The sequence below is a fragment of the Aotus nancymaae genome, unplaced genomic scaffold, assembly GCF_030222135.1.
Source record: "Aotus nancymaae isolate 86718 unplaced genomic scaffold, 86718_ANA_hifiasm-v0.15.2.pri h1tg000067l, whole genome shotgun sequence".
Classification (NCBI taxonomy): domain Eukaryota; kingdom Metazoa; phylum Chordata; class Mammalia; order Primates; family Aotidae; genus Aotus; species Aotus nancymaae.
Genome location: NW_026988482.1, coordinates 25,398,102 through 25,425,727, shown reverse-complemented (window position 1 = coordinate 25,425,727; position 27,626 = coordinate 25,398,102). Strand labels below are relative to the sequence as shown.

At 52.6% G+C, this 27,626-nt stretch overlaps 1 protein-coding gene and 1 long non-coding RNA gene across 10 annotated transcripts in view; one reads left to right on the top strand and one right to left on the bottom strand.

Annotated features, from left to right (window-relative positions):
- The window catches only part of HEMK1 (HemK methyltransferase family member 1), a 37,298-nt gene that overhangs the window by 4,298 nt on the left and 5,374 nt on the right, over window positions 1-27,626 (bottom strand). For 5 of the 8 annotated variants that reach the window (XM_012467842.3, XM_064367133.1, XM_012467843.3 and 2 more), the window contains 7 exons: window positions 25,253-25,387; window positions 24,876-24,940; window positions 24,573-24,622; window positions 23,466-23,571; window positions 22,483-22,578; window positions 22,193-22,306; window positions 17,512-22,042 (listed from right to left, as the gene is read on the bottom strand). In XM_012467842.3, the coding sequence (XP_012323265.1) occupies window positions 22,006-22,042; window positions 22,193-22,306; window positions 22,483-22,578; window positions 23,466-23,571; window positions 24,573-24,622; window positions 24,876-24,940; window positions 25,253-25,387 (603 nt within the window). In that variant the 3' untranslated portion in view covers window positions 17,512-22,005. Of the gene's footprint in view, window positions 1-17,511; window positions 22,043-22,192; window positions 22,307-22,482; window positions 22,579-23,465; window positions 23,572-24,572; window positions 24,623-24,875; window positions 24,941-25,252; window positions 25,388-27,626 lie in introns of those variants that run through there. The other 3 variants (XR_001109852.2, XR_001109853.2, XR_001109855.3) reach the window with 3 other exon arrangements.
- Window positions 1,651-19,914, top strand: LOC105727742 (uncharacterized). Of its 2 annotated transcripts, XR_001109856.3 has the most exons (3): window positions 1,651-1,923; window positions 8,251-8,398; window positions 19,698-19,914. It is a non-coding gene; the product is annotated as an uncharacterized LOC105727742 (long non-coding RNA). The 2 variants fall into 2 exon arrangements; XR_002477999.1 differs by lacking the exons at window positions 8,251-8,398; window positions 19,698-19,914 and adding an exon at window positions 4,166-4,655.

Genomic DNA, 27,626 nt, shown 5'->3' with positions numbered 1-27,626 from the left:
TCACTCCAAGAGTCACTCTGGGGCAGTAAGCTGGAGTTCCCATGTCTGAGACTCAAGATACAGGAGGTCCCTGGAGGTTTAATTTTGACCATAATGCAGACCTCAGGGTGGCTGGAGAGTGGCTGGGCCTGGATGCTGGGGAATGGGAGTAAACGGAAACTGATGCTCATCTCTGAGCAGGAGGAGACATAGCAGGCCCAGGCAGGGAGCCTTGTATGTGGCCAAAGCTTCCTGTTCAGTGGAAAGACAGTTGCTTCCATGACCCAGGCCTGGTTGAAGCAGGCAGGGCCAAGTGCCAGAGGTAGCCTCTGAGGGCTGTGGGAACCTAGGACTGCCATGACTCCTCCAGGCAACCTCCAGCACCGTCTCACCCACACAGACCCTAATAGTGAGATGCTTATGCTGGCACCAATGATGCCCTGATGGCATGCCTCGGGGGCTGGTGTCCAGAAAATGCTCCTCAGGGCAGAGTCCTGCTCCAGGGACTCTCTCCACACCAAGCACCCATGAGCCAGATGGGGCTCTTCTTGTCACTGGAGCTGGGCTCCACCAGAGTGGGTATTGCACTCATAGTCCAGACTGGGCCAAAACTCTGTTCTTCAAAACACCTCTCAGCCCTCAGCCTCCTCCCAGGAAGCATTTCACTGCTCCCACCCCTGCCAGCCCCACGTCAGAGACATCACTTGTGTGTGTGTGTGTGTGTGTCTGTGTGTGTGTGTCTGTGTCTGTGTGCGGCGCACGCACACATTGACCTTTCCACTTGGCCAACATTCCTTTGTTTTTCTCAGCTCCTTCAAGTGGATGGCCATGGGAGGAGGAGCTGCTGGGAGAGTAGGTTCTCAGGAAACATTTCCTCCAAAGCCCCAGAGACATAGAGCCCATGAGACATGAGAAAATGAGGCTTATCCAGAAGGAGAGGTGTTCCAAGGGTAGTTTGAGGGGTGTGGGTGAAAGACAAGGTGGGACTCCCTGGCAGAAGTACTGTTAACCCTGGTGTGTGAGTGCCTGTGCGGATGTGCTCCCGGGCATCCTTGCTAGGTCAGCACCATCAGCCTGGCACCTAGTGGGCAGGCTGAGCTTATAAGGGCAGGCGAAGCTGGGTGGCCCTGGGCTGGTTGTTGCTTCTCTCCAGGACATATATGGCTCAGAGTAGGCCAGGGTCCTGGGTTTGCTGCTGTGGGATCAGTTCACTCCCTCTCCTACCCAGAGGCGCCTGCTTGGGAGCTGTGGACTTTGGGGGCAGGAACACCCGCTCCCAGCACCTTGACAATCATCCCCTTTCTCTTCTGGGTCTCAGTGAGTAACCGGAGTGGGTGCTAGATCCAGAGGATCCCTGAGCCTTGAGGAGGGCAGAGAAAGCCTGGTGTGGGCACCCCCCACCCCCAGCCTGGGTGAGGTGTTTTCGCCAGAATTGCAGCAGCTGCGGCTGGAGGCCTCTTCCCAGGAAGAGCAGAGCGCCTCTTCCAAGAACTCAGAGGAGGCCGCAGGCGGGAGGGGGAGCGGGGGAGTTAATTTTAAACCACACTGCCTTCAACGCTTCTCAGGAACCGGTTGCTCAACGTGATCTGGCAGGTCCCAGGCGGCTGGGCAGGCCTGGTGCCAGCTCAGAGGTGGCGGGTGGAGGACACGCCCCAGGGGGAGGCCCGGTGACCTTGAGGGAAGTTGGGCCCTGTCCTTGACCACTTATCAGGGCCTGTCCCCCATTCACCTGACCCAACTCGCTGGGGGTGTGTGAGGTGGGGTGATTCATTCAGTTCTAACCAGGCAAGGTAAAATTATAACAGGATTAATAACACAAGTGTCACGGCTTTCCAAGTCCCCCAAGACTGACGACCCCATCCCGCTTCTGTGCTCAGAACTTGCTGCCTGTCCTGCGCCCTGGCCTGCCCTTTGGAGGTTATCTGATGAAGGCCTACTCTGAGGGTAAGGCCTGTGCTGATTCCCTATGGGATGGGACCCTGATGCCAGGCTAGTGGGGGGAGCGGGAAGGTGGAGGGTGGAGTGTGGCAAGCTGGCGCAAGTTCTGGACCTAGGGAGTGGGCCTCCTCTGTGTGCAGGGAGAACTCATGGGCCGGCAGCCCATGGCTGACTGGCAAAGTGCCCGTATTTCACCAACCTCCTGTCTCCCACCCCAGTGTGGCCACCCACTCCTGCTGACAGCCTAGGCCCACCCCCCAGTGTCTGCTCCGTGGGATGTTCTGCCTAAGGAGGAACCCCCAGAGCACCCCCTTCCCCACTGCCCCCCCTGGTTGCCCTCTGAGACCCCAGCAGTCTGGGCAGAGCAGGCCCTGAGTTCTAGGAAAGGATCTGAGCAAATGCTGCCAAAAGCTGCAGTTCTTGGAACCAGGACTGCAGGGTGAGGGGATGCTTCCTGGAACCTGCTGGCCCTTCCAGGGAGTGAGGATCAGAGGACAGCCAGTGACCTGGGGTAAGTTGGTGGAGAGGGTGCTGAGCCCTTAGCTTGGGTCTCTGCCTCCAGGAAGCCCTCCCTGACTGCAGGGGCCTCCTTAGACTCCTCCATCCCGCTGCTAGGTCTAGCATGAGCTCTGAAGTTCCCAGTGTCCAGCCTAGCACAGAGTGGATGACCAGAAACAGGTGTTAGTAGAGAAAAAAAGGGCATGTGGACCTGTGGAGGCAGTGTGTGGGTGTGGGTCCAGAGTGAAAGCAGGAGGTTAGATGGGAGTGTCCTGCCTGGGCCAGTGGGCAGCTGGGGTGTGAAGAACCAAGGGAGAGTAGGAGGGGAAGCAAGGTGGGGTCAGCAGTGCCAGGCCCTGCTCACTGAGCCCCCTTTGCTGGTGGGCAGGCAGCCTCTGGCTCTAGTCACTCCTTCAGGCCAGCCTTGTCTTGCCCACAGTTCCCTGTCCCACAGCAGGGGACCCAGGCCCCAGCTTCGGCATCAGGCCACCCATGACATGCCTCTGGCCTGTTGGAGGTTTGGTTTGTCCGCCTGGAGAATGTAGAGGAGAGGCTGCAGTGGGTGGGCACGGACACCTGTCTGGGACTGGGTTGAGGTCTGGCCACATTTCAAGGGAATGGCCATGAGTGTTCCCATCACAGGATCCCAGGGGCAGCATTGTCAGAGCAAGGGCCTGGAAGTCTGGCTGAGGGTGCTGAGTGAGCTGGTCAGGGTCGGCACAGCTGGGAGGCACTAGGACAACCTTTTAGCCACTCATGACCCATTTACCCTCAGAATGGGGAACCTCCCCTGGCCAAGGCGGGACACGGGTGTCGGCAAGAACTTGCCTTTTTCCTCCCACCCTCAGGTCACTCCTTGGCCCTCACTGAGCAGAGCTCCAAGCCTCCTACCCTCCCAACCCCATGGCACAGAGAAGGTGGGGTCGATGCTGGGGTTCAGAAGGGCTAGGACCCAGTGTGTGGGTGGCAGCTGTGAGGTGGGGCTATGGCAGAGAGGTCCTCCCACCCCTGTAGGAGGGCAGTGGGGGCAGCCCAGGGACACAGGTTGTTGCTGTGCTTGTACTTTGGAGAGGCAGTTCTCAGAGGCTACCTGGGACAGCTGGCAGTGGGTGGGAATGCTGCATTCTGTCACTTAAAGGCCCTGGTGCCTGCACCCAGGTCAGGCTGGCCGTGGCTAGAAAGAGCCCGATGTGAATAAAGCTGACTTGGGGCCCACGTGACCTGAGTAGAAAGAGCTATGGGTTTGCAGGGGACACCAGTGTCCTACTACAGGTGGTTCTAGAGCTAGGCATCCTGTGCCATGACTTGAGCAAGTCATGAACCTTCTCTGAGCCTCAGTTTCCTATTCTGTTTTTGTTTTTTTGTTTTGTTTTATTTTGTTTTGAGACAAGGTCTCACCCTGTTGCCCAGGCTGGAGTCCAGTGGCACAATCTCGGCTCACTGCAGCTTCTAACTACTGAGCTCAAGTGATCCTCCCACCTCAGTCTCCCAGGTAGCTGGGACTACAGGTGTGTGCTACCACACTCCACTAATTTTTTGTACAGATCTAGTTTCACCGTGTTGCCCAGGGTGGTCTGAACTCCTGGGCTCAAGCGATTCTCCTGCCTTGGCCTCTCAAAGCACTGGGATTACAGGCGTGAGCTGCGGCGCCTGGCCTCCCGCTTTGTTTTGGGAACAACGTTATCACTTGCCTTACGAAATCGTTGAAAGGAGGAAATGTGTAGACTTGGTGATTTTTGTTTCTCCCCAGCATCTTCCCCTGGATCTTACCTCACCCCTCCAGCTCCCGCTTCACCATGAGCCCACGGAGACATGAGTCCCAGGAGAGCTCTTTCTCTGGTCTCTCTTACAGCAAGAAGTACCTGTGGGCACACCTGGAGCGTAGGCCTTGATGTTTGCAGTGCTCTGGGCAAAAGGACAAATGGAGGCCCACAGACCAGAATCTAAATATTAAACAACCATAAATCAAGCTGCTAATAAAATGTGTTCTATCCTCCTACTGAAAAAATAAGCTTTCGTAGCAGTAAAAACATCCATAAATCTATGGTTTTTTTTTATGTCTGAAAGTCAGCATATACCCAAAATGATGAAATGTAATGATTATCACTTATGTCCAGGTGTTCAGTGACCTGAGGTTTAAGGGAGAATAGAGGCTTGCCTGGTTCCTAAGGTATTCTGTATTTATTCTGTAACATTGATTCTCCTTGTCTTTGTCCTAGTAAAATGATTATGTTGTTGCAGTCAAGACTTCTACACTATTACTGTTCTTTTGGTAGTAATAATTTAAAAGATTAAAATAGGGCTGGGCAAGGTGACTCACACATGTAATCCCAGCGCTTTGAGAGGCCAAGGTGACAGGATTGCTTGAGGCCAGGAATTCAACTTTACAGTGAGCTACAACTATGCTATTATACTCCAGACTGGGCAACAGAGAAAGACCCTGTCTTTAAAAAATAACAATAATAATAATTTTTTAAAAGACTAGAATAAAATATTGTCCAGGCATGGTGGCTCATGCCTGCAATCCCAGCACTTTGGGAGGCCAAGGTGGCTGGATCATCTGAGGTCAGGAGTTTGAGACCAGCCTGGCCAACATGGTGAAACACTGTCTCTACTAAAAATACAAAAAATTAGCTGGGTGTGGTGGAGGTCGCCTGTAATCCCAGCTACTTGGGAGGCTGAGGCAGGAGAATTGCTTGAACCTGGGAGGCAGAAGTTGCAGTGAGCTGAGATCACACCATTGCACTCCAGCCTGGGTGACAAGAGTGAAACTCGGTCTCAAATAAATAAATAAATAAAACATTATATTCAAGAGCACAAAAATATGTTAGATTAAATGAGATATATCTAAAATTTAAAATATGTTATAGTCCAAAAAGTTATTTTTATTCTTAATTTACTTTATTGTTATTATTATTATTATTATTATTATTTGAGACAGGTTTTTACTCTTTTGCCCAGGCTGGAATGCAGAGGCGTAATCTTGGCGCACTGCAGCCTTGACCTCCTGGGCGCAAGTGATCCTCCCACCTTAGCCTCCCAAGTAGCTGGGACTACATGTGTGTGCCACCACACTCCGCTAATTTTTTGTATTTTTTGTACAGATGGAGCTTTGCCATGTTTCCCAGGCCAGTCTCAAACTCCTGGGCTCAAGCAAGTCTCCCACCTTGGCCTCCCAAAGCCCTGGGACTTCAGATGTGAACCACTGTGCCTGCCCTTAATTTTAATTATTTTTGGGGGGTCTTGCTCTGTCACCCAGGCTGGAGTGCAGCGGTGTGATCATAGTTCACTGACACCTCAAACTTCACCGACCTCCTGCCTCCCACCCCAGTGTGGCCACTCACTCCTGCTGACAGCCTAGGCCCACCACCCAGTGTCTGCTCCATGGGATGTTCTCCTCCCACCTCAACCTCCCAAAGTGCTGGGATTACAGGAGTGAGCCACTGTGCCTGGCCTAAAAAGTTGTTATTATTATTATTATTATTATTTTAAACAGGGTCTCAGGGGCTGAGCGTGATGGCTCATGGCTGTAACCCCAGCACTTTGGGAAGCTGAGGCAGGTAGATCACCAGAGATCAGGAGTTCAAACCAGCCTGGCCAACATGGCAAAACACCATCTCTACCAAAAAAACACAAAAATTGGCTGAGCGTGGTGGCATGTTTCTGTAGTCCCAGCTGCTTGGGAGGCAGAGGCAGAATAACTTGAACCCAGGAGGCAGAGGTTGCAGTGAGCCAAGATCACATCACTGCACTCCAGCCTGGAGGACAGAGTGAGACTCCATCTCAAAAAAAAAAAAAAAAGACAGGGTCTCACTCTGTCTCCCAGGCTAGAGTACAGTGGCATAGTCATGACTCACTGAAGCCTCGACCTTCCCCAGGCTTAGGTGATTCTCTCACTGTAGCCCCCTGGAGTACCTGGGACTACAGGCACCCTTCACCATACCTGGCTAACTTTTGTAATTTTTATAGAGACAGGGTTTCGCCACATTGCTCAGGCTGGTGGTGAACTTCTGAGCTCAAGCAATCCACCCACTTCAGCCTCCCAAAGTGCTGGGATTATAGACATTAGCCACCACACCCAGCCTGAAAAATTACTTAAGTAATCAAAATCACCTAATAAAATTGAGGCAAAACAGACAAACTATAAGTTATAATCATATTGCAATTTAAATTAAGAAGATTTTAAACTAAAATTTTACTTAACTTTTTGAAATTGTTATTAAATGTTGCTAAATGTTTTTATAAAAAGAAATCTTAGCAGAGTGCAGTGGCTCACACTTGCAATCCCAGCACTTTGGGAGGCCAAAGTGGGAGGATCACTTGAGTCCATGAGTTCGAGACCAACCTGGACAAGATAGTGAGACCCTTTCTCTACAAAAAAAATTTTTAAATCAGCCAAGCACGGCAGTGCATATCTGTAGTTCAGCTACTTGGGAGGCTGAGGTCAGAGGATCACTTGAACCCAGGATTTTGAGGCTGCACTGAGCCGTGATTGCGCCATTACACTCCTGCCTGACAGAGCAAAACTCTTCTCAAAAAGACAGAGAGAGAAGAAAAGAAATCTTCACTACTCACAGTCAAATTCTCTGTGAAGGCTGAAGTCGTGTTCGCTCTGCAGTCAGCCGAAGCACCTCCCTGCGCTGCCCTGGAACGTAAACGGTGTTATCACAGAGTGGGTGTTCAGGTTTGTCTCATGCTGCACCAGCACTGTCAAGTCACAGTGATGGGAATGCACATGAATTCTTTAATCAGTTTATTGGAAATTGGTCACTTGTATGTTTGTGATATACTCTAAGGAACAGGTCACAGGCAGATTAGAAGAGAGTGGTGGGCCGCACGCTGTTGCTCACGCCTGTAATCAGCACTTCGGGAGACAGAGGCGAGTGGATCACGAGGTCGGGAGATCAAGAACATCCTGGCTAACATGGTGAAACCCTGTCTCTACTTAAAAAATATACACAAATATTAGCTGGTTGTGGTGGCACATGTCTGTAATCCCAGCTACTCGGGAGGCTGAGGCAGGAGAATCGCTTGAACCAGGGAGTTGGAGATTGCAGTGAGCCAAGATCGTGCCACTGCACTCCAGCCTGGTGACAGAGTGAGACTTTGTCTAAAAAAAAAAGAGAAGAAGAGAGTGGTAACAGACCAAGTGGACCAAATATTAAACATTAAAAATGAAATTCTAAGAGTCCTTTAGAGCACGTGCCCTGGAGTCCCAGCAGTATTGATCCTAGGGGAGGAAACCTCTTCCTTTGTGTGGCTCCCCTGCGTTATTTGCAGGACAGGTCCAGAGAAAAGAGAGTCACCCCAGAAATACACTGATGCCCGTGTAGTGTTGTCTCTCTATCTTCAGTTTCTCCCCAGAAACAGACTCTGAGACAAGCATCCAAATGCAAACAGATTATGTGGGAGGTGATGCCAAGAAGCACCATTAGGGTATCGACAGACAATTCCCCATGGTTCTCTCTTATTTCTGTATACTTGCCAGTAGAAGCACTGGTTGCCCTTGTTCTAAACAATCTTTACAAGGGTGATTATTATAGTGAGTAACCTTAGTAGACAAAGGGCAAAAGGCAGATTTGTTTATTGTCCCATATTCCTAAAAATAACATCTCCCAGCTTAGCAGGTTTGCTTGCAGATTATTATAAAAGATATGGTCCCCTAAATTCAGGGTTCTCCACTGTAATGCAATCCAATGCATCCGCAGGCATCGCCAGGCCATCATCACATCACTCTGTGGGAACTGGGGTTCAGGGAAGTGGTGCCAGAAAATGCTTTTACCCTGTCTACTGCTGTTACTGTAAACAATAATCTGTCCTCTGTTTCTGAACCAGGAGTTCTGTGCCTTCTGCCATGATCCTTGAGAATATGATAGACTACCTTGTTTGCCTGAAAGTTGGATAAAATCTCAGCCTTCACAGCTCTTGATATAAAATGGGAGAAGGGGTGAGACAGGGAAGGAAATGAAGCCAAAGGAGGTAGGTGAGTTAATGAGTGGGTTCCTTCTGTAGGCAACTGAGGCTCAGTCTTCAGTTGAGAGCTGGCAGCAAACACAAGCCACGGTTGTCCCACCCAAGGGGTGAGGGAGCTGGGCATGTGTCTACTGACTCTCCCTCTTCCTTGGTTTCAGGCTGCTCCAGGGGATTAACTCTCAGGCACTTTTGGTTATGTACCCACCTGGCCTCTGCAGCAGAAAAAACCTCAGCTCAGCATTGCAACTACTTTGTGGGAACTTGACTGAGAGGGAATGTAAGCTGCTTGGACCCCACCAGACTGTGATGGGGGCCTGCCTGAATAGTGCCCATCCCTGGTGCCCAGCAGGGCCAGCAGATGGTGGCTGAATGCAAGCCCCATGGCCTAAGGATAAGGATCTATTTGCCTGCCTCTGTCCTCCAACAGGCCATGAACTCCTTATGAGTCGGGACCATGTCAATTTTTCTTTTGTACCACATAGTCCTGGCAATCAGCTCACTGAAGGTCTGTTGCATGAATGAAAGATTCTAACAACAACAAAAAAAGCCTCTAAAATAAACAAAAATCAGAGTCAGCTAGAACTAGACTGAACCGTTTTTAAGTAGAAAAGGGCCATCTATCCAAATCAATAGCAAGTGCACTTGACAGGGAGGGGCCAGAGGCACCCGAGTGAGAAACAATATGCAAATACTCTAGTCATTACTGTTTTTCAATATTGTATTGAAGGTCTCAGCCAAGCTACTAAACAAGGAAAATAAATAAGAGCTATCAGTATTAGAAAGGAAAAGACAAATTTGTCGTTACTTTCAGTGGTAAAATGTCAATGTAGAAAAATCGAGAGAAGCAACAAACAGCAAATCTTGTAAGAGAAACCAAAAAGGTGTAAAGTTATAAGATAAACCCACATAAATTGACAGCCTGCCCATATAATATATAATATAATATATATTGTTATATTATCTATTATGTTATATTATCTTATATATTATATTATATTATCTCTGTATAATATATAACAACAAAAACGGTAACATCTGAGACTAGATAAGCAGGAAAGTGAAGCTTCCATTAGGGGCATGGCCCTGGTGCAGCCAGGGTAAGAGGAAATGAGAAGTAGGGAGCTGAAGCACCTTCCTTTTGGCTGTGAATTGTATTCTCCTGCCCACCCTTAGCCCACCAAATCTTCTCTGGGGACCCTGAGCCAGGTACACAGGCAAGGTCCTGATGTCCTTCCCTAAACTGGCCCCTCTGCACTCGGGGCTGGATGCAAGCTGGCTGTCCCAGAGTGAATTGGCTGTGTTCATTCCCTATAGCAAAGCCAAGGGCATCAGTGCAGCTACGGGCAGGGTTCTTAAGCCGGGCTGGAGGCTCCCATCGGGAGTAGGAGTGGGTGGTGAGAGGATGAGGGGACAGCCAGATAGGAGAGGGTTCAGAGCTCATGGGGTAAAGGCAGCTTCTTTGGCCCCTCCTAAAAGACCAAGTGGAAGGGAAGAGCTCTGCAAAACGGCAGAGAACTCAGTCCGGGGCCATGTAGTGGAGGGGCAACACCCCAAAGACCTGAGGCTTCTCTACTATTTGTTTGGCTCCTACCCCCCACCCTGCCAAATACAGGCACAGGCCTGCCACCCAGTTGATGGTGCTCAAGGTACAGCGGAGTAAATAAAGGCTGGAATGGCAAACTCAAACTCCACAGGGCCAGCTTTGCCTCAAGCACAGTGCTCCAGGCCACCTCCCACAGCCACAGCCAGCAGCCTCCTCTGTCCTTGGAGGGCACACAGGACCTTGCTGGGCCTTCAGAGGAGAAGCAGGTTGGGGGCAGGTGGTGACTCTGGCGGAGGCTCTGTTTCCTCTTCCAGCTCCAGTGCCCACCCTGCTGTGACTGGCAGAGTCTGAAGGGCTGGGTTGGCCTGGGTGTGGCCCCAGCCACGAAGATCCTCCACCCTGAGTCTTGAGCTCTAGGGGTCAATTTTTGGCTTTTGTGGGGAGGTAAGCAGGGGGTGGGAATGAGGGGACAGATGCTGGAGGGAGGCTGGTAACGGGAAAGTTCCAGGGGTCAGAGAAAGTAGAAGCATTTGAGTAAAATTTGGAAGGCTGGATTTTATTCAAGGAATCAGGGAGAGACGGTGGCAGGGAGAATTCGTTCCAGGTGCCCAGCACAGCCCAAGCAAAGCACTGGTATTGTGGGAAATCTTGGGGTTGGTCAGTGAAGCTTGGGAGGAGCCTGTGGTTAGTTCCCAGGTGGGTCTGCTGGGAGGATCACCAGCCTCTATTTCCCAGAGGTCAATGGAGTGTGGTTCTCAGGGGGTGCCAAGCCCCAAACATGAAGCCAAAAAGTTCAGGGATGTGGATACACACACACACACACACACACACACACACACACTCACGTGTGCATGCAACCTTGACCTGGTGTCCAGAGCCTGGAGCTCCCCCATCCAAGGGAGGCCCTGCTTGGACACCTGTGATTATAGACACGGACCATGAGGGGTCCACATGGTATCATGAGGGGTGATACTCCCATGGCTCCCCACTGCTGACCAGAAAAATCAGAAGGACCCAGCCACTCATGAGGAGCCTGTTAGGAGGAGTCTATGTCCAAGCCCATGAGTTCTGCTAGGGCAGGGCCCCACCTGAACCATCTGACCTCCTGGGCCTGGTTTAACAGTTGGTACTCAAAAAATGACTGTGCAGGAGTGATGGGCCTGCAGATAGGAGGTGAGACAGGTCAGATGAGAGCCTGTTACCGCTTTCCCAACCCTGGGAAGGTGGTCTCAGCCCTCAGCAATCCTAGGACCCCTCACGGAGGCTGTTGACAGGAAAGGAGGACTCATTCCAGATGCTGTGTCCTCGCCTGACCTTGAATTCTGCTCCACCCAGTGGCCCTTAGGGAGGTTGAGGTACTGAGCTCTCGGCTGTGACAGAGCGGAAGGAAGACAGAAAGGAGGGGTGATACTGGGGCCCTAGGGTTTGCTTCTCATTTCTTTTTCCAAAGCACAATCAGTTCCCAGAAATTAAGGTTCCCAGAACCAGAGAAACTCCGGGCTTTCAGGGGCACAGGGTTCCCCAGTCTTTCCACCCCTGGAGGCACAACCAACGGCCTGGGGAAGCCCCTAGCCCATGTCTACTGCTTGGGGCTTTCCCCCCTGCCACAGATCCAGGATGGAGTACTTAGAGCATCCATACTGGAGCCAGGTGGGGCTCCCAGGAGCATGTAGCCCAGATTCATTTGCTGTGACAGATGCTGGGTGGGAGTGCTGGGAGCCTTAGACTGTGGGGGCTGGAGCTGTCAGGGCAGACCTCTGGTGAGGAAATGGTCACACGGGGCATCAACCACCCCTAGGAGTTCCTTCTCTTTCTTTTCTTCTTCCTTCCTTTCACTCCCTTTTTTTGAGACAGAGTCTTGCTCTGTTGCCCACACTGGAGTCCAGTGTCACAATCTCAGCTCACTGCAACCTCCGCCTCCCAGGTTCAAGCGATTCTCCTGCCGCAGCCTCCTGAATTACAGGCATGAGCCACAACACCCAGCTAATTTTTGTATTATTAGTAGAGATGGGGTTTCACCATGTTGGCCAGGCTGGTCTTGAACTCCTGACCTCAGCTGATCCACCCGCCTCAGCCTCCGAAAGTGCTGAGATTACAGGTGTGAGCCACTGCATCCAGCCCCTTTCTCTATTTCTTGCTTCCTCCTCCCTTCTTCCTTTTCTTTTCTTTCATTTTTAAATGAAAGAAAATATGTTTTAAAATTATTATTATTATTGAGACAGAGTTTCACTCTTGTTGCCCAGGCTGGAGTGCAATGGTACGATCTCAGCTCACTGCAACTTCCGCCTCCTGGGTTCAAGCAATTCTCCTGCCTCAGCCTCTCAAGTAGCTGGGATAACAGGCATAAGCCACTGCACCGGCTAATTTTTGTATTTTTAGTAGAGACAGGGTTTCACCATGTTGGCCAGGCTGGTCTTGAACTCCCAACCTCAAGTGATCTGCCTGCCTCAGTCTCCCAAAGTGCTGAGATTACAGGCATGAGTCATCATGCCCAGCCTAAAATTACTTTTTTAGAGACAGGGTCTCACTCTAATGTCCAGGCTGAAGTGCAGCGGCAAGATTATAGCTCACTGCTGTCTCAAACTCTTGGGCTCAAGTAATCCTCCTGCCTCAGTCTCCTGAGTAGCTGGGACCACAGGCTTGCGCCACCATGCCCAGCTCATATTTTTAATTATTGAAAAACAAAAAACCCAATTTCAAAAACCACATACAGACTCAAATGGGCACAGATCCAAATTATGACACATTAGAATCCTTCCTACGTGCTCAGAGAACAGGGTTTGTGCTGAGCTTGAAAGAAGGCTTCTCTTACTGTCCCTGTAAATCAGAGGCTGCAAGGTGGGTTTCAGACACAGAGCTAGGATTTGTAAACACTCACCTGTGAGAATGAGCGGTCACTTAGTCCTGTGGACCAAAATCAAACACTGAAAGAAACTGGACATTGAGACCAACATAAGACTACAGCTCCCATCCCAGCCCCCAGTTCAAACATTTGTGTTCACTGCTGTTTGCCTCTCATGCTAAGAAAGAATTTGCACTTACAAAATACATTTATGCTAACAAGATGCTCCCTTTATCTTTTTAAAAATACACATTTGAGTTGCACATGAAATGTGCTTTGAAAGAAGGAGCTCCAAAGCTGTACGGGGCTGAGGCAGGAGGGCTGAGCAGAATGATGAAGAAACAGTGGCTTTCAGTGCGGGCCAAGAGAGTAGGGAGTTATGGTCAGTTCTTGAGCTGTGGAGTGTCTCCAACAAGGGTTTTTAGACTCATTCATCTGGTGCCTCATCCCAGAACCTCACAGGCCTAGGGACCTGAAATGCTCCCCCTGACAAGGCAAACTTCATATCCTCACATGCTGGATGCAGTCAGCTTTCAGTGTGGAACTGGGCTGGGTGTCTGTCAGTCCGTGCCACCCATATCCGGAGTACATCAGAGTCTGGGTTCAGCGGCAACCACTTTCACTGCCCTCTCCTGCCCCACACCTAGTGCTCTGCCTGGCCCCTTTACTGTGGGTGTGAAAATCTGGTGCCTGGACTGCCGGGGAGAGAGCTCATCCGCGTCTGCTGCTTTCTGTTTGATTCATCACTTTCCCCTTCACCCTGAAGGCCACGTTGGCTGTGGGGCACCTCACTGGATCCTGAGGCCCCTGTGGGGGTTGAGGTCCTGGGCTGCATTTGGCCCCTACAGCCTGCTCACCCCTATCCTGGCTGGGATGTCAGAGGACTAGGTTCAAACTCCAGCATGGCCAGTTGCTAGCTGTATGTGACCTTGGGCAGGTTAAGCCTCAGTCCCTTCATCCGTACAATGGGCCAAAGAAGGGATCCCTGACGTGCCGACAGATGGATTTATGACAGTGTGTAAACTAGTGCCAGGTGCCCGGTACTGTTGTTGCCAGCACTCAGGCCCAGGAGAGTGGTCTTCCCAACTCCACTTCAAGGGCTGCCTTTGGACTGTGTCCCCACATGGTCACATTTGCATCTCCAGATGCCCTGACACTGCCTCTGGGATATTCTGAAGGCATCCCACACTGTCAAACTCCGCAACTGTCCCCAGCACCCAGTCTCCAACTCAGGGTGGCCCCATTTACCCCAGGTCCCAATCAGATACCTGGGCCCATTGTGGTCCTGGTCATCCCCCATCCAACCCCTCAGCGATGGTTGAGTCATATCTGCTCCAGAACATCTGATGCCACTGGTACAGACCCCAGCTGCCTCCACACCCTGGACAGTTGCAGCCTCCTGCCCCAGCCCCCTTTTTCTGACAGCCAGAAAGAGCAGCCTCAATGCCTCTCTACCCCTGTAACTCAGCTCAAAAACCTCTTCAGGTCCCTGGTCCCCAGAAAGGCATTCAGAGCTCAGCCAAGGGCACCCCCCAGCACTACCTCACCCCTACACATCCCTACCCATGTGTCTGCAGGACTCCAGGCTTTTGCCCAGACTGTCCCTACTGCCTGGTATATGGCTGTCCTGTCCACCCCTCCTCAAGCCTGGTGCGACACCCAAGGCCTCCGGCTCCAGGTCACTCGACCTGTGTCAGAATCACAGCTCAGCCAGCACATGAGCGAGTTTCTTGGCCTGTTTGTTTCCTTTTCGGTATAATGAGGGGGTTCACAGCCTCCATCTCTCAGGATGTCATGGAGGTTGAGTAAGATAACCCTGGAAGTACTTGGCGCAGGATGCACCATATTCTATAGGACCCTCCACTTGGTATCATCCCCCTGGTGCCTGACACACAGTAGGGCTTGAGAGATGGAGTCCCTGGCCCTATACCTCAGGAGACGCACCCAGGAGCAGCTGCAGGTCTTCTAGAAAGCCCTCTAGGGACAGCCCTGGAAACCCTGCTCCTGTTCCAAGGGTCCACAAGCCCAAGTGACTTCTGCACTAAGCTCTGTAGGGGACAGCCCAAGACCTAGTTATGCGTGCCTCGGTGTCTCTGAGAGTCAAATGGGCACCAATGGCAGCCTCATCCTGCCTTCCAGTCCAGCTGTGCAACCTGACCCATAACTGCACCCTGCTGAGTGTTGGTGTCCTCAACTGCAATGTGGAGACAATTAAAAAGCCCATGTGTCAGCCTTGTAACATAGCAAGACCCCGTTTCTACAAAAAATAAAATAAAAATTAGCTAGGCAGGGTGGTTTGCACTTGTATTCCCAGCTACTCAGGAGGCTGAGGTGGGAGGATTGCTTGAGCCTAACAGTTCGAGGCTACAGTGAGCTGAGCTATAATCATGCCAATGTACTCCAGCCTGGGAGACAGATTAAGACCCTGTCTCAAAAAAACAAACAACGAACAAAACCCAAACCCCCATCTGTCGGGTACAGTGATGGGCACCTATAGTCTCAGCTTTTTGGGAGGCTAAGGCAAGAGAATCGCTTGAGCCCAGGAGTTTGAGCCCAGTCTGGGCAACACAGCAAGACCTCATCTCTAGAAAAATCAAAATAAAATAAATAACCCCTAACTGTAGGGTTGTGTGAGATTTAAAACTAATAAATGCAAAGCAGCTGCTTGCGGCCCAGTGCCTAGCAGGAGCTCAAAAGGCAAGGAGGTGGAGGAAGGCCAGGCAGCGCTGCCCAGATCCCTCACCTAGCTTTGAGGTACGAGAGCAACGAGGGCTCATGCAGTGCCAGCTCAGGGTTTGCTCTGCTAGCTCACAAAGCTTAGCCTCACATTTACTTCCAGGAACAGCAGAGGGACTTGGCCGCCTTTCCAGGCAAGCGAACCTATTCCTGGAAAGCAAGGTGGGGTGGGGGTCTTCGGGTGGCAAAGGAAGGACTGGCAGCTTCCTTTCTGCCCCAGCCCTGCCTCTGTCCTGCTAAGCCTCAGTTTCCTCATTTATAGCACAAGGATCTCTGAGTACTTCAGGTACCAACAATCTGCTCCCTGGGCTCAGTAGGGGATATCTGATCCTTCCATTTCCCAAACCACATGCCCCAGAAGAGGGCTGCAGACCTAGTACAAGAGGGGGCAATAAGGTGACATCCTCTGCTCTCAGAGGTAGAGTGTCTGGAAAAGACCCCAGCCCCTGGGAAGGGGGCCACTTAGCCAGGCCTGTCTACCATGGGGCAGGGCTGCTCTGAGCTCTCTCACTCTCCTGCTTTAGGCATGGCTGGAGCAGGTGCCTAAAAGGTCAGCTCAGTTCAGGGCTTTCAGTGACACTGAGGTAGGTAGGCTCCCCTGCCTTTCCCACTTTGTGAGCTGTAAAACGCCTTTCCTGACCATTTTCCTTTAGGACTGTTGTGTGTGTGAGGTGGTCTTTGGAAGAAAAGGGGGCCCTAGAATTGGAAGCTTCTGATTCCTGGTTATGAGGCCAAAGATCCCATAGGTCCTTCCAGATATCTCAGGAGGCCCCTGGGGGGCAGAGGCTGGGGGCTGTACAGCCAGTTCCCTCAGAGGGGAAGGCGCCCACTCATTTTGCAAGAGGGAAATCCTGCTGTCCTCCCACAGCTACCAGAGCTTCAGATGGGACCCAGATCTGTCCACACACCCAGGGGCTACAATTGGCCTAATGTGGCTGTTATCTGCTCATGAAACTAGCCCAGTGGGCTTTATGGGTCAGAATCCCTGGGTTTAGAAGCTACATGGACAGCCATATAAGCACCCCCTAATTAACTCAATTAACTAACCACAGGCCCTTGGAAGCAATGGGAGATGAGAGCACAATACTGGGAGTCAGGAGTCAAGTGCTGTGTTACTTCAAGTAAGCCCCATCCCTCTCTGGGAAAAAAGATCAGGGATTGAACATAAGTCTTGCCATGATCCACCCATTCCGGTATAAATAGGCCCTCCTAGCTTCATCCAAAGTGCATTCAGGTGATTTGCGCCAAGCTTGAACCCAGGTGTCCACGCTGTCTGTCTCCTAGCTTCTCAGTTCTGAAACCCAGCATGAGGCCCATGTCTGGCCTCCCAGCAGCTCTCCATGTGGCTCCTGGGTTAGGACTGGCTTTAGGAGCCCCAAGCCTTGGCCAGGTGGGATGGTGTCTCCAGAGTCCCTTAGTACCCCTGGAGAGGGAGGTCCTAGTCCCAGCCTGGACAGGGACAGGGCTGAAGGCACCAGTTGGCCGCTTCAGTTTTGGGGACCAGGAGGTTGATAACCCCAGGGATGGTCCCATTCCACCATAGGAACGGAATGGTGACACAGCTCTGCTCAGGCCTATGGCTTACATGGAGGGGCCAGGCCCATCAGCTCAAAGTCAGGGGCTGCTGTGCTCATTTCACAGATGCAGTACCTGCAACCCAGAGAGTACAGGGCCCCTGCCCATCCTCACACACCCAAGGGGTCCTGGGCCAATCACATAACTCCACGGGAGAGCAGGAACAGGCTTGGTCCCAGTCTCCGAGGTCCTCTCTGGACCCAGTCTCTGGAGATAGATCATGGAGGCCAGTCTTGCACTCTCTCCTCACATCCCAGTCCCATTCCTCACCCACTCCCTTCTGGGGTCCATACTGGTCAGTCTTCCAGTCTTCTCACTCTGGGAAAGGGCCACCTGTCTCCAAATATGAGTTTAAAAAGGGGGCCTGGGCAGTTTAGGCCTGAAGGTTGAGGAAGCGTTCCCCGGCCACACCATCTATCAGAGGAGAGGTGGTTGAGGCAATTTATTATGATCCTCAAAATTCTTGCAGCCTCTGCCCATTTCCATAATGCAATTCCAAAGCCTCTTCAATTTGTAGGCATACGTCACAGCAGCACTCTACTTTAGGCGCCACAATCTGCATTCGTTTCCCATGGCTGCTGTAACAAATTATCACACATTTAGTGGCTGAAAATAACAAACAACACAAATTTATCATCTTACTATTCTGGAGGTCAGCAATCTGAAATCAGTTTCAAATTAAAATCAAGGTGTTGGCAGGATTGCATTCTTCCTGAGGCCCCAGGGGAGAAGAGGCTGTCTGCATGCCTTGGCTCATGGCTCTTCCTCCAGCAATTGCATCACTCTGACCTCTGCTTCTATTGTTACGTTTTCTTCCATCACTCTGACACTCCTGCCTCCTTCTTTACAGAGGCCCTTGTGGTTATACTCAGTTTACCTGAAAAATCCAGGATACTCTATCTCAAGATCCTTAATCACAACTGCAAAGTCCATTTTGCTATGTGAAGGTACCAGTCACATGTTTCGGTTTAGGTGATTAAGACATTGCCATTTTGCGGGGGGTCATTGTTCGGCCTACCAGAGCAGGTGTTGATTTGCTTTGACAGTCCCAAATCCAGTTTCAGGGGGCTTGTCCAGGGCAGAAGGTCATGAGGGGGAGATCAGGTTGCTGTCCTAGCCAGCACTCTCCCTGGGGGCTGGCTGAAGCCAAGAGCTCCAGGAAACCTGGCGCCTGCCCCTACGGCCGCCAAGGACAGCCTGTTCTGGCGTGGCTGTCGCACAGGGATCAGGTGCACTTGAGTCTTCGAACTAGCCATCGCTCAACTTGAACAGCTGCCTGGGTTGGGCAGAAGGCCAGGTCCTCATGGCTTTCTCTCCCTAATGACCGGAATACATGGGCCACCAGGTCAGATATGGGCCACATGGGAAGTCTCAGCTCTATTCCAGAAAATGCATGCAGTCAACTTACTGGTAGACATTTACTAAACTTGGGTATGCCAGACCCACAGGGGCCTCCAGAGATGAGGGGGATAAGAAGGTTTCTGAAGGCATGGGACAGAAAGTCACTGGTGCAGGGGAGGCAGGGAGAGCACAGAGCAGGTGTCCTAAAGGAGGCAGCGTTCGCGTTGCAGCTTGAAAGTGGGGATGGTCTGCACTGCCTGGGCAAAAGGAAGGTGTGTGCTTAGGGCATGAAGACTGTTGCACAAAGGCTGAAGCCCAGGGCAGTAGAGAAAATAAAGCATTCAAAAGGAGCCTATAAAGAAAAAAGAGAGAGAAAAAGAAGTGAAGGTGGACAGGGAAAGACATGCTGCCCCGCAGAGGTTAAAGGGGTTCCCACCTCAAGCCGGCAGTTCTCAAACCTTGTCCACAGTGTAACCCTTTGTTTTGATGGCAGCCTACTCAGAGCACCGATGAGGCCTTGTAAGGGACGCCCAGGGCTTTTCCCACAGTTGTCCTCCCCGACCTCTTCAGAACTGGATTCCATAGGACACAAGAGAACACACTTAAGTCATGGGAAGCCAGCCAAGTGTTTAGGGCAGGGATTGGGAGCAGCTATTGGCCCAGGGTCCAGGTAGGGGTGAGGGAGCAAAAAAGAGTATATTCCTTGCATTTAGGGGGTTGGGGGCATATTTTAATAAGGCAGCTGGATGAGTCCCATGGAAAAACCCACTGACAACTGGGAAAAGCATCCAATTGTGAGACATGGACTGTTTCCCCAACTATCTGAAGAGGAGATAGAATTACATTCCCAGAGTACATCAGACGGAAGCCTACACTCCTGTCTATGCTCTGGGCTCTAGCTGAAGGAGGCTACATGGGCAGTAGGCACATATCTCAAGACTTCAGCCGCCTGCACAGCCTGGACTCCACCATCAGTTTCATGTCCTCCTCCCATTCTACCTGCAAGTGCTCCTTGACATGTGCTGGGGGGTCAGTTCTGAGTTGCTGGCTTTGGCCTCAGGAGCAAGGGAGGGGATAGGGTAGGTGAGCCTAACTTTCCCTGAGCTGGAGCCACTGGCTGCCCTGGCCTAGGCCTCAAGGCACTGCGCCCTAGTGAGGAGGGGCTGAGGGGAGATGTGGGGTACCAGACTACCAGCCTGCTGGCTCCATCTCTGGATAACAGTAAGGATTCAAGAGCCCAAGACTGAAATCCCTGCCTTCCCTCTTTTCCAGACTGCTTTGTGTCCCTGCCTGCTTTATGTTGGTCCCAAGCATCAGACGGATGCCTGAGGGCACTGGGCCCTCCCTCTCTGTGTCTGCTCTCCAAGGAAGGCAAGGAAAAGTGCCACAACGTGACAAGTCAGGCACATTGCATGGAATCCTCAAATGCATCCTATAAAATAAAGCATTTAGTCCCATTTCTCAGCCTTAGAAGCCAAGGCTGAGTGAGGTGAAGTAATCTGCCTAAGGTCACATCTTGGTGAGGGACAGATTCTGGGATGTGAATCTGGTGTGGCTCCAACATCAGGGCTCAACGTCCAGGACCCAATCAAGCCGGTGTCTGCAGGCTTCAGGCCCTGCCTGCCAGTCCACTTGGCTTGGATCTTTTCCCCAGCAGAGTCAAGCCACACGTTTTTCTGGGCAGAAAGTTGTCCCCAAGGATGGCTTCTGCTTATGGCCCCAGCTTCCCCAACACTGTCACTTCCCAACACTGTACTCTCTTCCAGTGCAACATCCACAAGCTTGCCAAGGCCCTTCCTCAGGAATGGGCCTGAGGCCAGGAGGGTGAGATGATCAGGGATGCCAGGACTGGCTAAGGTGTGGGGGGCGACAAACTGCTCCAGGATCAGGGCAGCTGCCCTGAGATGCTGCTGAAGACAGCAAGAGCCAAAGGGCACATGGAGGAAGAGAGAAGGGGCAATACTGGTGAGGACCATAGCAGGCAAAGGTCTGTGAGCACGGGAGGCACAGGAAGTGGGGAGCCTCACCCTGGTTGTGCACCCCCTTTGTCCTCCCCACCCAGGTTCCTTCTGGATCAGCCTTCTCAAAGGAAGCCATAGGCAGTTCAGGGTCCATGCAGCTCGGGCTGGGCACAGGCCAGGACCCTGGGCTGCTGGGAGCTGCAGCATGACCTCTGCCAAATGTGTCCTCCAGCCATAGTACAGGGCAACACTCAGGCTGGGTATGACTCCAGCAATACAGGCTCCCCAAAGGCAGGGATCTAACCTATTGTCTCCACTTGGCCACTATCTCCTAGACCTAAGGCAGGCCACACCTTCTGTTGGTCATGCTGGTGTCTGAATGTCCATTCTCTGTGGAGAATTCAGACACCAGCAAGCACATCCCACTTGGCTAAGAGTAAAGAGGCTGTCACTTGACATTGGCCTGGGACTCAGAAGAGCCAGCTTCTCACAGGGAAAGGAGCTGCCCAAGGTCTCACTACAGGACACAGCCCTGGAACTCAGCTCTCCTGCTCCCGCAGAGAATGCTGCCCATCAGACCATACTGCCAGGCCCTTGGAAGTGCCGGGGCAGCAGGGGGCAGTCTGGTGGAATGAGCCAGCCTGGTTTGCCATGCTCCTTAGGACTCACCCTGATGCAGGCTCACATCATCAGCACTCACCAACCTAGAGATTTCCTGTAGCTGTTGACAGGAAGTCTGGATCTTCAGGCCTCCTGGTGACCATGAGTCTGCACAGACCAGAGCTGCAGTGGAGGCCAGAACCCTGTACCCCGTCTCTCAGTTTCTCATTCTCCCCAGCCCCAATCAGAGACACAAGAGTTACCTGAAACCCCAGGGCGTCAACTCGGAAGGGATGTTTTAGCTAAAAGCAATGGGGATAAAAAAACAAAAGCCCTGCTCACCCCTCACTGGCTCAAGCTTCAGTTGAATGAATGTGGATGTGTGACCCAAGAACTGTGCAGCAAGGACCTCCAGGCCCTCCGCTCCAGAAAGCAGGCAGTCATCCCTGAGCTGACGGGCAGATGAGCTTCCTGTGCTCAGAGCCAGGCTTGGCCAGAGAAGTGTGTGTGTGTGCACCCAGGGCAGGGGAGGACTAATCAACCCCTGGGAGTGAGGTGCTCTAGGCCAGGCCCCATGGTATCCAAGGCCAGGAGTGAGCACTCATGTGCCTTCCTCCATGCTGCACTCCCACACCTCTACCAAGCCAGCCCAGCTGGGGCAGAAGGAAACTCTCACCCCAGCGCTACCTGAGAGTAAGGGGTCAGGGGACCTGCAAGTCATGGAACAAAACATTAGGTCACCATTTGTTAGTCTCTCAGTACTTTACTGGCTATATCCCCCGACACCCCCACAGCAATTTCACCAACACAGAGCAACTGCCCTCGGCCACCCTGATGTGATGGAGCCAGACTGAGAACTTGGGTCTACCCAGGTGTGGTGGGAATGTCCTAGAAATGCAGAACATGGGGAAATCACAGAACCATGGGAAATGCTATAAGCACCTGGGTTCTGGAAAGTGCCATCCACCTCCCTCTGGTCAGGCTGGGGGCATTGACAAGGCATCCACAGGGCAGCCATGCTATGGCCCAGACCTCCGGATATGCAGGAACCGGGGCCTGAGGAGACAGTGACAAGGAGCTGGTTACTGCCTGGGCCTTGGGGAATGAGCAGGGAGTGGGACAGCACACTCTCCCCACAGCTGGGGCTGAGGATGGCCCCAGTGGAAAGACTAGCATGCTACGGGGTAAAAGAGGGTGGGACCTCACCTCCCACAGAAGTCCCTGCGCACAGCCACAAGATTAAGGTATAGCTCAGGCCGGCTCTGAAGCCAGCTGCTGACAAGCTCCGGGTGTCTCGGGTCCACTTCCAAGAAGATACTCCTGCATTGGGGAGAAATGGGTGGGCTCAGCAGGACAGGGCTGGGACCTGCCATTCTGGGCGGCTTGGGCTGGCAAGGTGACGGTCCTGTGCTCACTTCTGCTAGGGCCTGCCCAGTATACACTAGGAGCAGAGGCGGCTGCTGGGGGCAGACCTAGGAGACCCATCCCATTCATACCCACAGTCCTTCAGGAGCCGGGGTGCCAGAGCCAGGATGTGGGTAATGATGTCCATGCCCTCCTCCCCACCGTCCAGGGCTGCGGGGTCTTCATAGCTGAAAGGGAAAGCAGTGGGAGGTAACAGCCTGAGGGAAGGGTATTCGAAATGAATGGAGGGGTGGGCAGTTTACACGAATGGGGCCCCATGGAACTTACACTCTGGGCTGAAGGGCAAGTCTGAGGACCCAGAGAAGGTGGCCCCCAAATGGGTGGCAGCTCCTCTTCCCTTCCTCCCATGGGCAGCACCCTACCAGGCAGTGCCAGGTGTGCTTGCTGAGTCCCATTGGCTGGTGGCCCCTCCTGACAGGCTGACTCATGCCAGGGCATGAGTGCCTTCCCACAGGCTGCCCCTCTTCTTGGTCTAGGAGATCTAGACCTAGCCCTGACCACTCCTGTGAGCCCAGAAAAGGAGAACCAACACCCCAACCCCATCCTACATGACTGCTGCCCCATCCAGAACTCCGGGCCTGTCCCTGGTTCTCAGATCCTGTGTAAAGGGAGGATGGCCTGGTACAAAGCCAGGTTTAGTCCCAGCTTTCCCACTAAGCCCCCATGTGACCCTAGACAAGACACCTTCCCTCACTGGGCCTGTCTTCTATAAAATGACATGCCCATCTACTGAGTGCCCCCTATGGGCCCTGCACTGTGTCTGATGCTTTCAAGTCACCACTGAGTCCTCCCATAGCCCTGCAGAGCACTACCTCTCTTTTTTCAGAGGCAAGAAACAGGCCCAGAGGTTTGGTGGCTGTCCAGTAGTCTTAAGTAGGAAGGTAGAAGTGGAATCTAGGTAGGATTGTGGGCTCTGGAGTGCATCCACTTAACACCACACCTGTTTCAGCACCAGCCCCCCTGTCCCTCCAGATGGTGTGGTCCTCGAGGGCAGACCAATCCCATTAGGCCTTCTCAAGCCTGGCCTCCCTGGCATACCCTGTTTAGCACCTGCCTGCGGATCTCAGGGGCCAGCTGCTCCATGTCCTGGTGGAAGACATAGGGAGGGTTGCTGACGACCAGGTCCACGGGGCCCCAGGGCAGGTGTGTCCAGCTCCCTTCTGTGGCCAAAGAAGAAAACACATAGTAGGGGCTAACCCATTGGGAGGTAAAGGATAGTAGCTCCACCTGCCACCATGTCCCTCTCGTCAAGCCACACCTTGGGCCTGCCTCTAGATCTGATAAGTGAGATGCAAATTAGTGCCCAGGGTCCCTGGCTGACAGCCTAGTGAAAAATGTGCGTGCTTTAACATGGCAGCCCTTCATTTCAAGACCTAGAGGTTCCTTGCCAAAAATCCTCCTTGTTATGCAAGACTCCATTCAAGACTTCCAGGGCGTCTTCCCTGATTGCCTAGGCAGGAAAGAGCCTTTCTCTTCTGTAGCTCCACTAGCCTTATAGCCAACATGGACTGAGAGTACATGGAGGGCAGGCCTGGCCTCATCAGCCAATTCCTGATGGTTCTGACTACCGGTTTCACCCTGTGCCAGGTGCTATACCAAGCATATCATACTCCATGGAGGGGGCACATGAGGCTCAAGGATCCCATGGGTAAGGCGATGGAGCCAGAACTGGAGTTGGAGGTCTGCAAACATTATGAAGGCTATGGCTGAGCTGGACACTATAAAGGCTATGGCTGAGCTGGACACTGTAAAGGCTATGGCTGAGCTGGACACTGTAAAGGCTATGGCTGAGCTGGACACTCAAGGCAATGGCTGAGCTGTGCAGTGCCAGGCCAGGTGGGGGAAAAGGGCACTCAAGTATTTGGTCCCGAAGGCATTATTTTAAGCTTTTGCTTATCTGTTGCCAACAAGCAAGCCCTTAACTCACTAGTTATGACGAATTCATAAGTTCTCTGTGGCTGGTCCCTTATGGGTCTGGTCAGCCTAGGAGGCTGTCCTCAGCAAGGCCTAGTTTGGGCTGCCACACATGTGCACACACACACTGTGTGTGTGGTTGAGTGGCTTTTGGGGAAGCCCTCCTTTCATCTCTGCAGAGTGCCTCATCCACCCAACAGCACCTATATCCAGGCTCCCACCTCAAGGAGCATGCACGGGAGGGTACCTGAGGTCATGTCAAGGTGGATGATCCAAATCCTGTCCTGCAACCGAAGCCTGGACAGATGGAGAGACAGGGGTGAGCACGGGGGCAGACCCCTACCCTTGGCTACAAGAGTGAGGTATTGAGGCCAACCCTTCTTGGACTGGCAAGATGCTCACTGCCCACTACTCATTCAGAATCCTGTGGGACCCATGCCAGGCTACTCCCACTGCTTCCTCCTTCTTGGGAGTAGAAATCAGACATTGGTTAGATTGAAACCTGAAGAGGAGTCAAGATCAGGCCCCAAAGTACAACTCTCCCACCTACCTCTGAGCATTCTCATGGGTCAGAGAGGCGGCGGCTTCCCCCTTATCCACAGCAATGACTCGGCTCTGTCCCAAGAACAAACAGAGGGTATGTGGAAGGCAATGCTGGGAGATACCGGGCCTGGGGGACCCTCCTCCAACCCCCCACCAGAAGAGAAGGGAAATACCCAACAGTCTTTTCTTCTTGGCCAAAGTCTAGCCAGACAGATGTGGTAGGAGTTAGAGTCTGTGAACCACACTGGGCTGGGGGCAGCCCTGTCCTCCTTTATCTAGCTGCTTCCCCTCAACTGCTCCTAGCAGAGGGATGTGGGGGAAGCACTAATGGGAGGGACAGTGAGTGTCAGTCACAGGCAACCCAGAGCGGGTGGAGGGGCTCACCTGGGGGAGCTGGCTCAGCAGGCTGAGGGAAATGGCTCCCGATCCGCAGCCCACCTCCAGAATGAGGGGGCTGCCTGGGGATCCCACAGCATGGGACCTCTGGGCCATCTCTTCCAGCACCCACTCAACCAGTTCCTGTGAAGCAGAGGAGTCTGGATCAGAGTTGGTGCCAACATGAGTCCTGGGAGTCTTGATACAGAGGCCCAAGCAGTTAGCCCTGTGTGAACATAGGAAAGGGAGGTAGCCAAAGCCAGACTGAACTTCACAGCAGCTGGGTCATGGCCAAGTCACCCTTGGCCCTCCAGGCCTCAGCTTTCCCATCTGCACAACTGAGCCCAGTCGAGGATAGCCCACCTTGTGGGGATGTGGTAGGGATTAAATGCACTAATCTGCACCTGTTTCATGGTAAGTGTTCAATCAACCCCAGCTAAACCCTTTACAGACATCCTCCCACTCTGTGCTTACAGAAATGCTAAGAACCAGCCAAGAGTGGTGGCTCATGCCTGTAATCCCAACACTTTGTCAGGCCAAGGTGGGCAGATCACTTGAGGTCAGGAGTTTGAAACCAGCCTGGCCAAATGGTGAAACCCTATCTCTGCTAAAAGTGTGAAAATCTGCTGGGTGTGGTGGCAGGTGCCTGTAGTCCCAGCTACTCAGGGGCTGAGGCGGGAGAACTGCTTGAGCCTGGAGGTGGAGGTTGCGGTAGGCTGGGATCGCGCCACTGCACTCCAGCCTGGGAGCCAGAGCAACAATCCATCTCAAAAAAAAAAAAAGCTAAGAACCGTATCTGATAGTTCCTGGCCACTGCCTCTGGCCTCACCCTGCTCCCAGAGCTTTTCCTGTATAATGTTAAATCCTCAAAACTGTCCCATGAGGAAAAACTGAGGCCTAGGGTCAAGGCCCCACCTGAGCCTGGCCTGTGGTTCATGGTGGCAAGCAGCCTCCTCACAGAGCTGAGCTTGAGAGGCCCCCAGGGAGGCTCCTAGCCAAAGGGACAGGAAATTCCCTCCTTTGGAGGGAATGGGCCATGGGGGGGCATGGTCCTAACTAAGTTCTATACCTGATGAGGGCTGTGGCACACAGGCACAGGTCCACAGGCACGGATGCAGAGGGAGGTGCCTGACTGTACTGTACCTGCCTTGGCAGCAGGAGGACATTTTCAGACACTGTCACTTTGGAAACAAGAGGGTTTCGAGCCTTGTTCACCAAGCCACTCTCTGCAAGGACTATGCCTAGAAACCAACATAGGGTAGGGGTGGAGGGTGGAGGGCTCCTGCTGTCCAATGGCCGAAACGTTTCTAACCAGCAGTGGAGTTGGACACCTGAGTACCCAGGTGTAGAGCAAGGAAAGGGCAGTGTAGCCCCATCTCAAAGGCATCCCTTTGGATGTAGGCAGAGGGGCCCTCCAGAGGGTCAGGACTCCTGGGATCCCAGTTCTCAGGAAAGACTGGCTCAGGGAATTGGGGACGGTGGGCAGCAAGTGGGTACTTCCCTAATCTGACAAGAGGCCCACCTTTTCCAGAAAATCTTCCCCAAGCCTGGGCCAAGCTCTCTCTACCACAGCTTTCCCCACCCTGAGCCTAACGTCTAGGATGGGGTTTGCCTCTCCCACCAGACTCCATAATGGGAAGACCTGAGGCCCATTATGGAGTCTGTACGTCACGGCAGTACGTCCCACACTGGCATGGCTTGGTCCACAGACATACCTCTTAGCTACTTTCTAAGTGCTGGGCAAGCTCTCTGTGGCACCACCCTCTGTGTCTCATACCCCCAGGTCTCCCCTACACCCCAATGCCATCAGCCAGGCTCAGTGGAGCAGAGGGCTCCAGATCACTCACACTTATTTTCCATATAAGTTCCCCAGTGCTGGGTTCCAAAAAGCATCTCACCCTTCCAGGTCCCCAACCCCAGCAACAGTTTTCATCCACCCAGAGGGTTGCAAGTCCAAGGCAGGCAGAACTTGGCCAGCAGGTCCATCCCTCCCTGCTCCAAGCCTCTTCTGTACCAAACAAGTGATTGCCTGCGGGTGAGGGGGCCCAGCTCCAGCAGGAGAGGGCGTGTATTCACTAGCTCTCACCAGCCCTGTGCCAGGCACTACTGGAGACCACTAGGGCACCTGTGGCAAGCTGGGTCTGCAGGGTTGGGACAGGTACAGAGTGAGCAGTGTAGGGCTGTTGACTGAGAGCCTGTGGTCTCAGTGGTGAGGTCACACGCTAAGAGGTTGGCAGAGTGACCAGGACTTGCCAGGTGTGTGAGCCTCTCTTGGTTTCCTGGCCATAGACAGACTTACTCTGGCTGGAGAATGACCCCTCAGCCAGCCACACTGGCCAGCCACCTCACAGAGATACTCACGACCTCAAAGACACACACCACA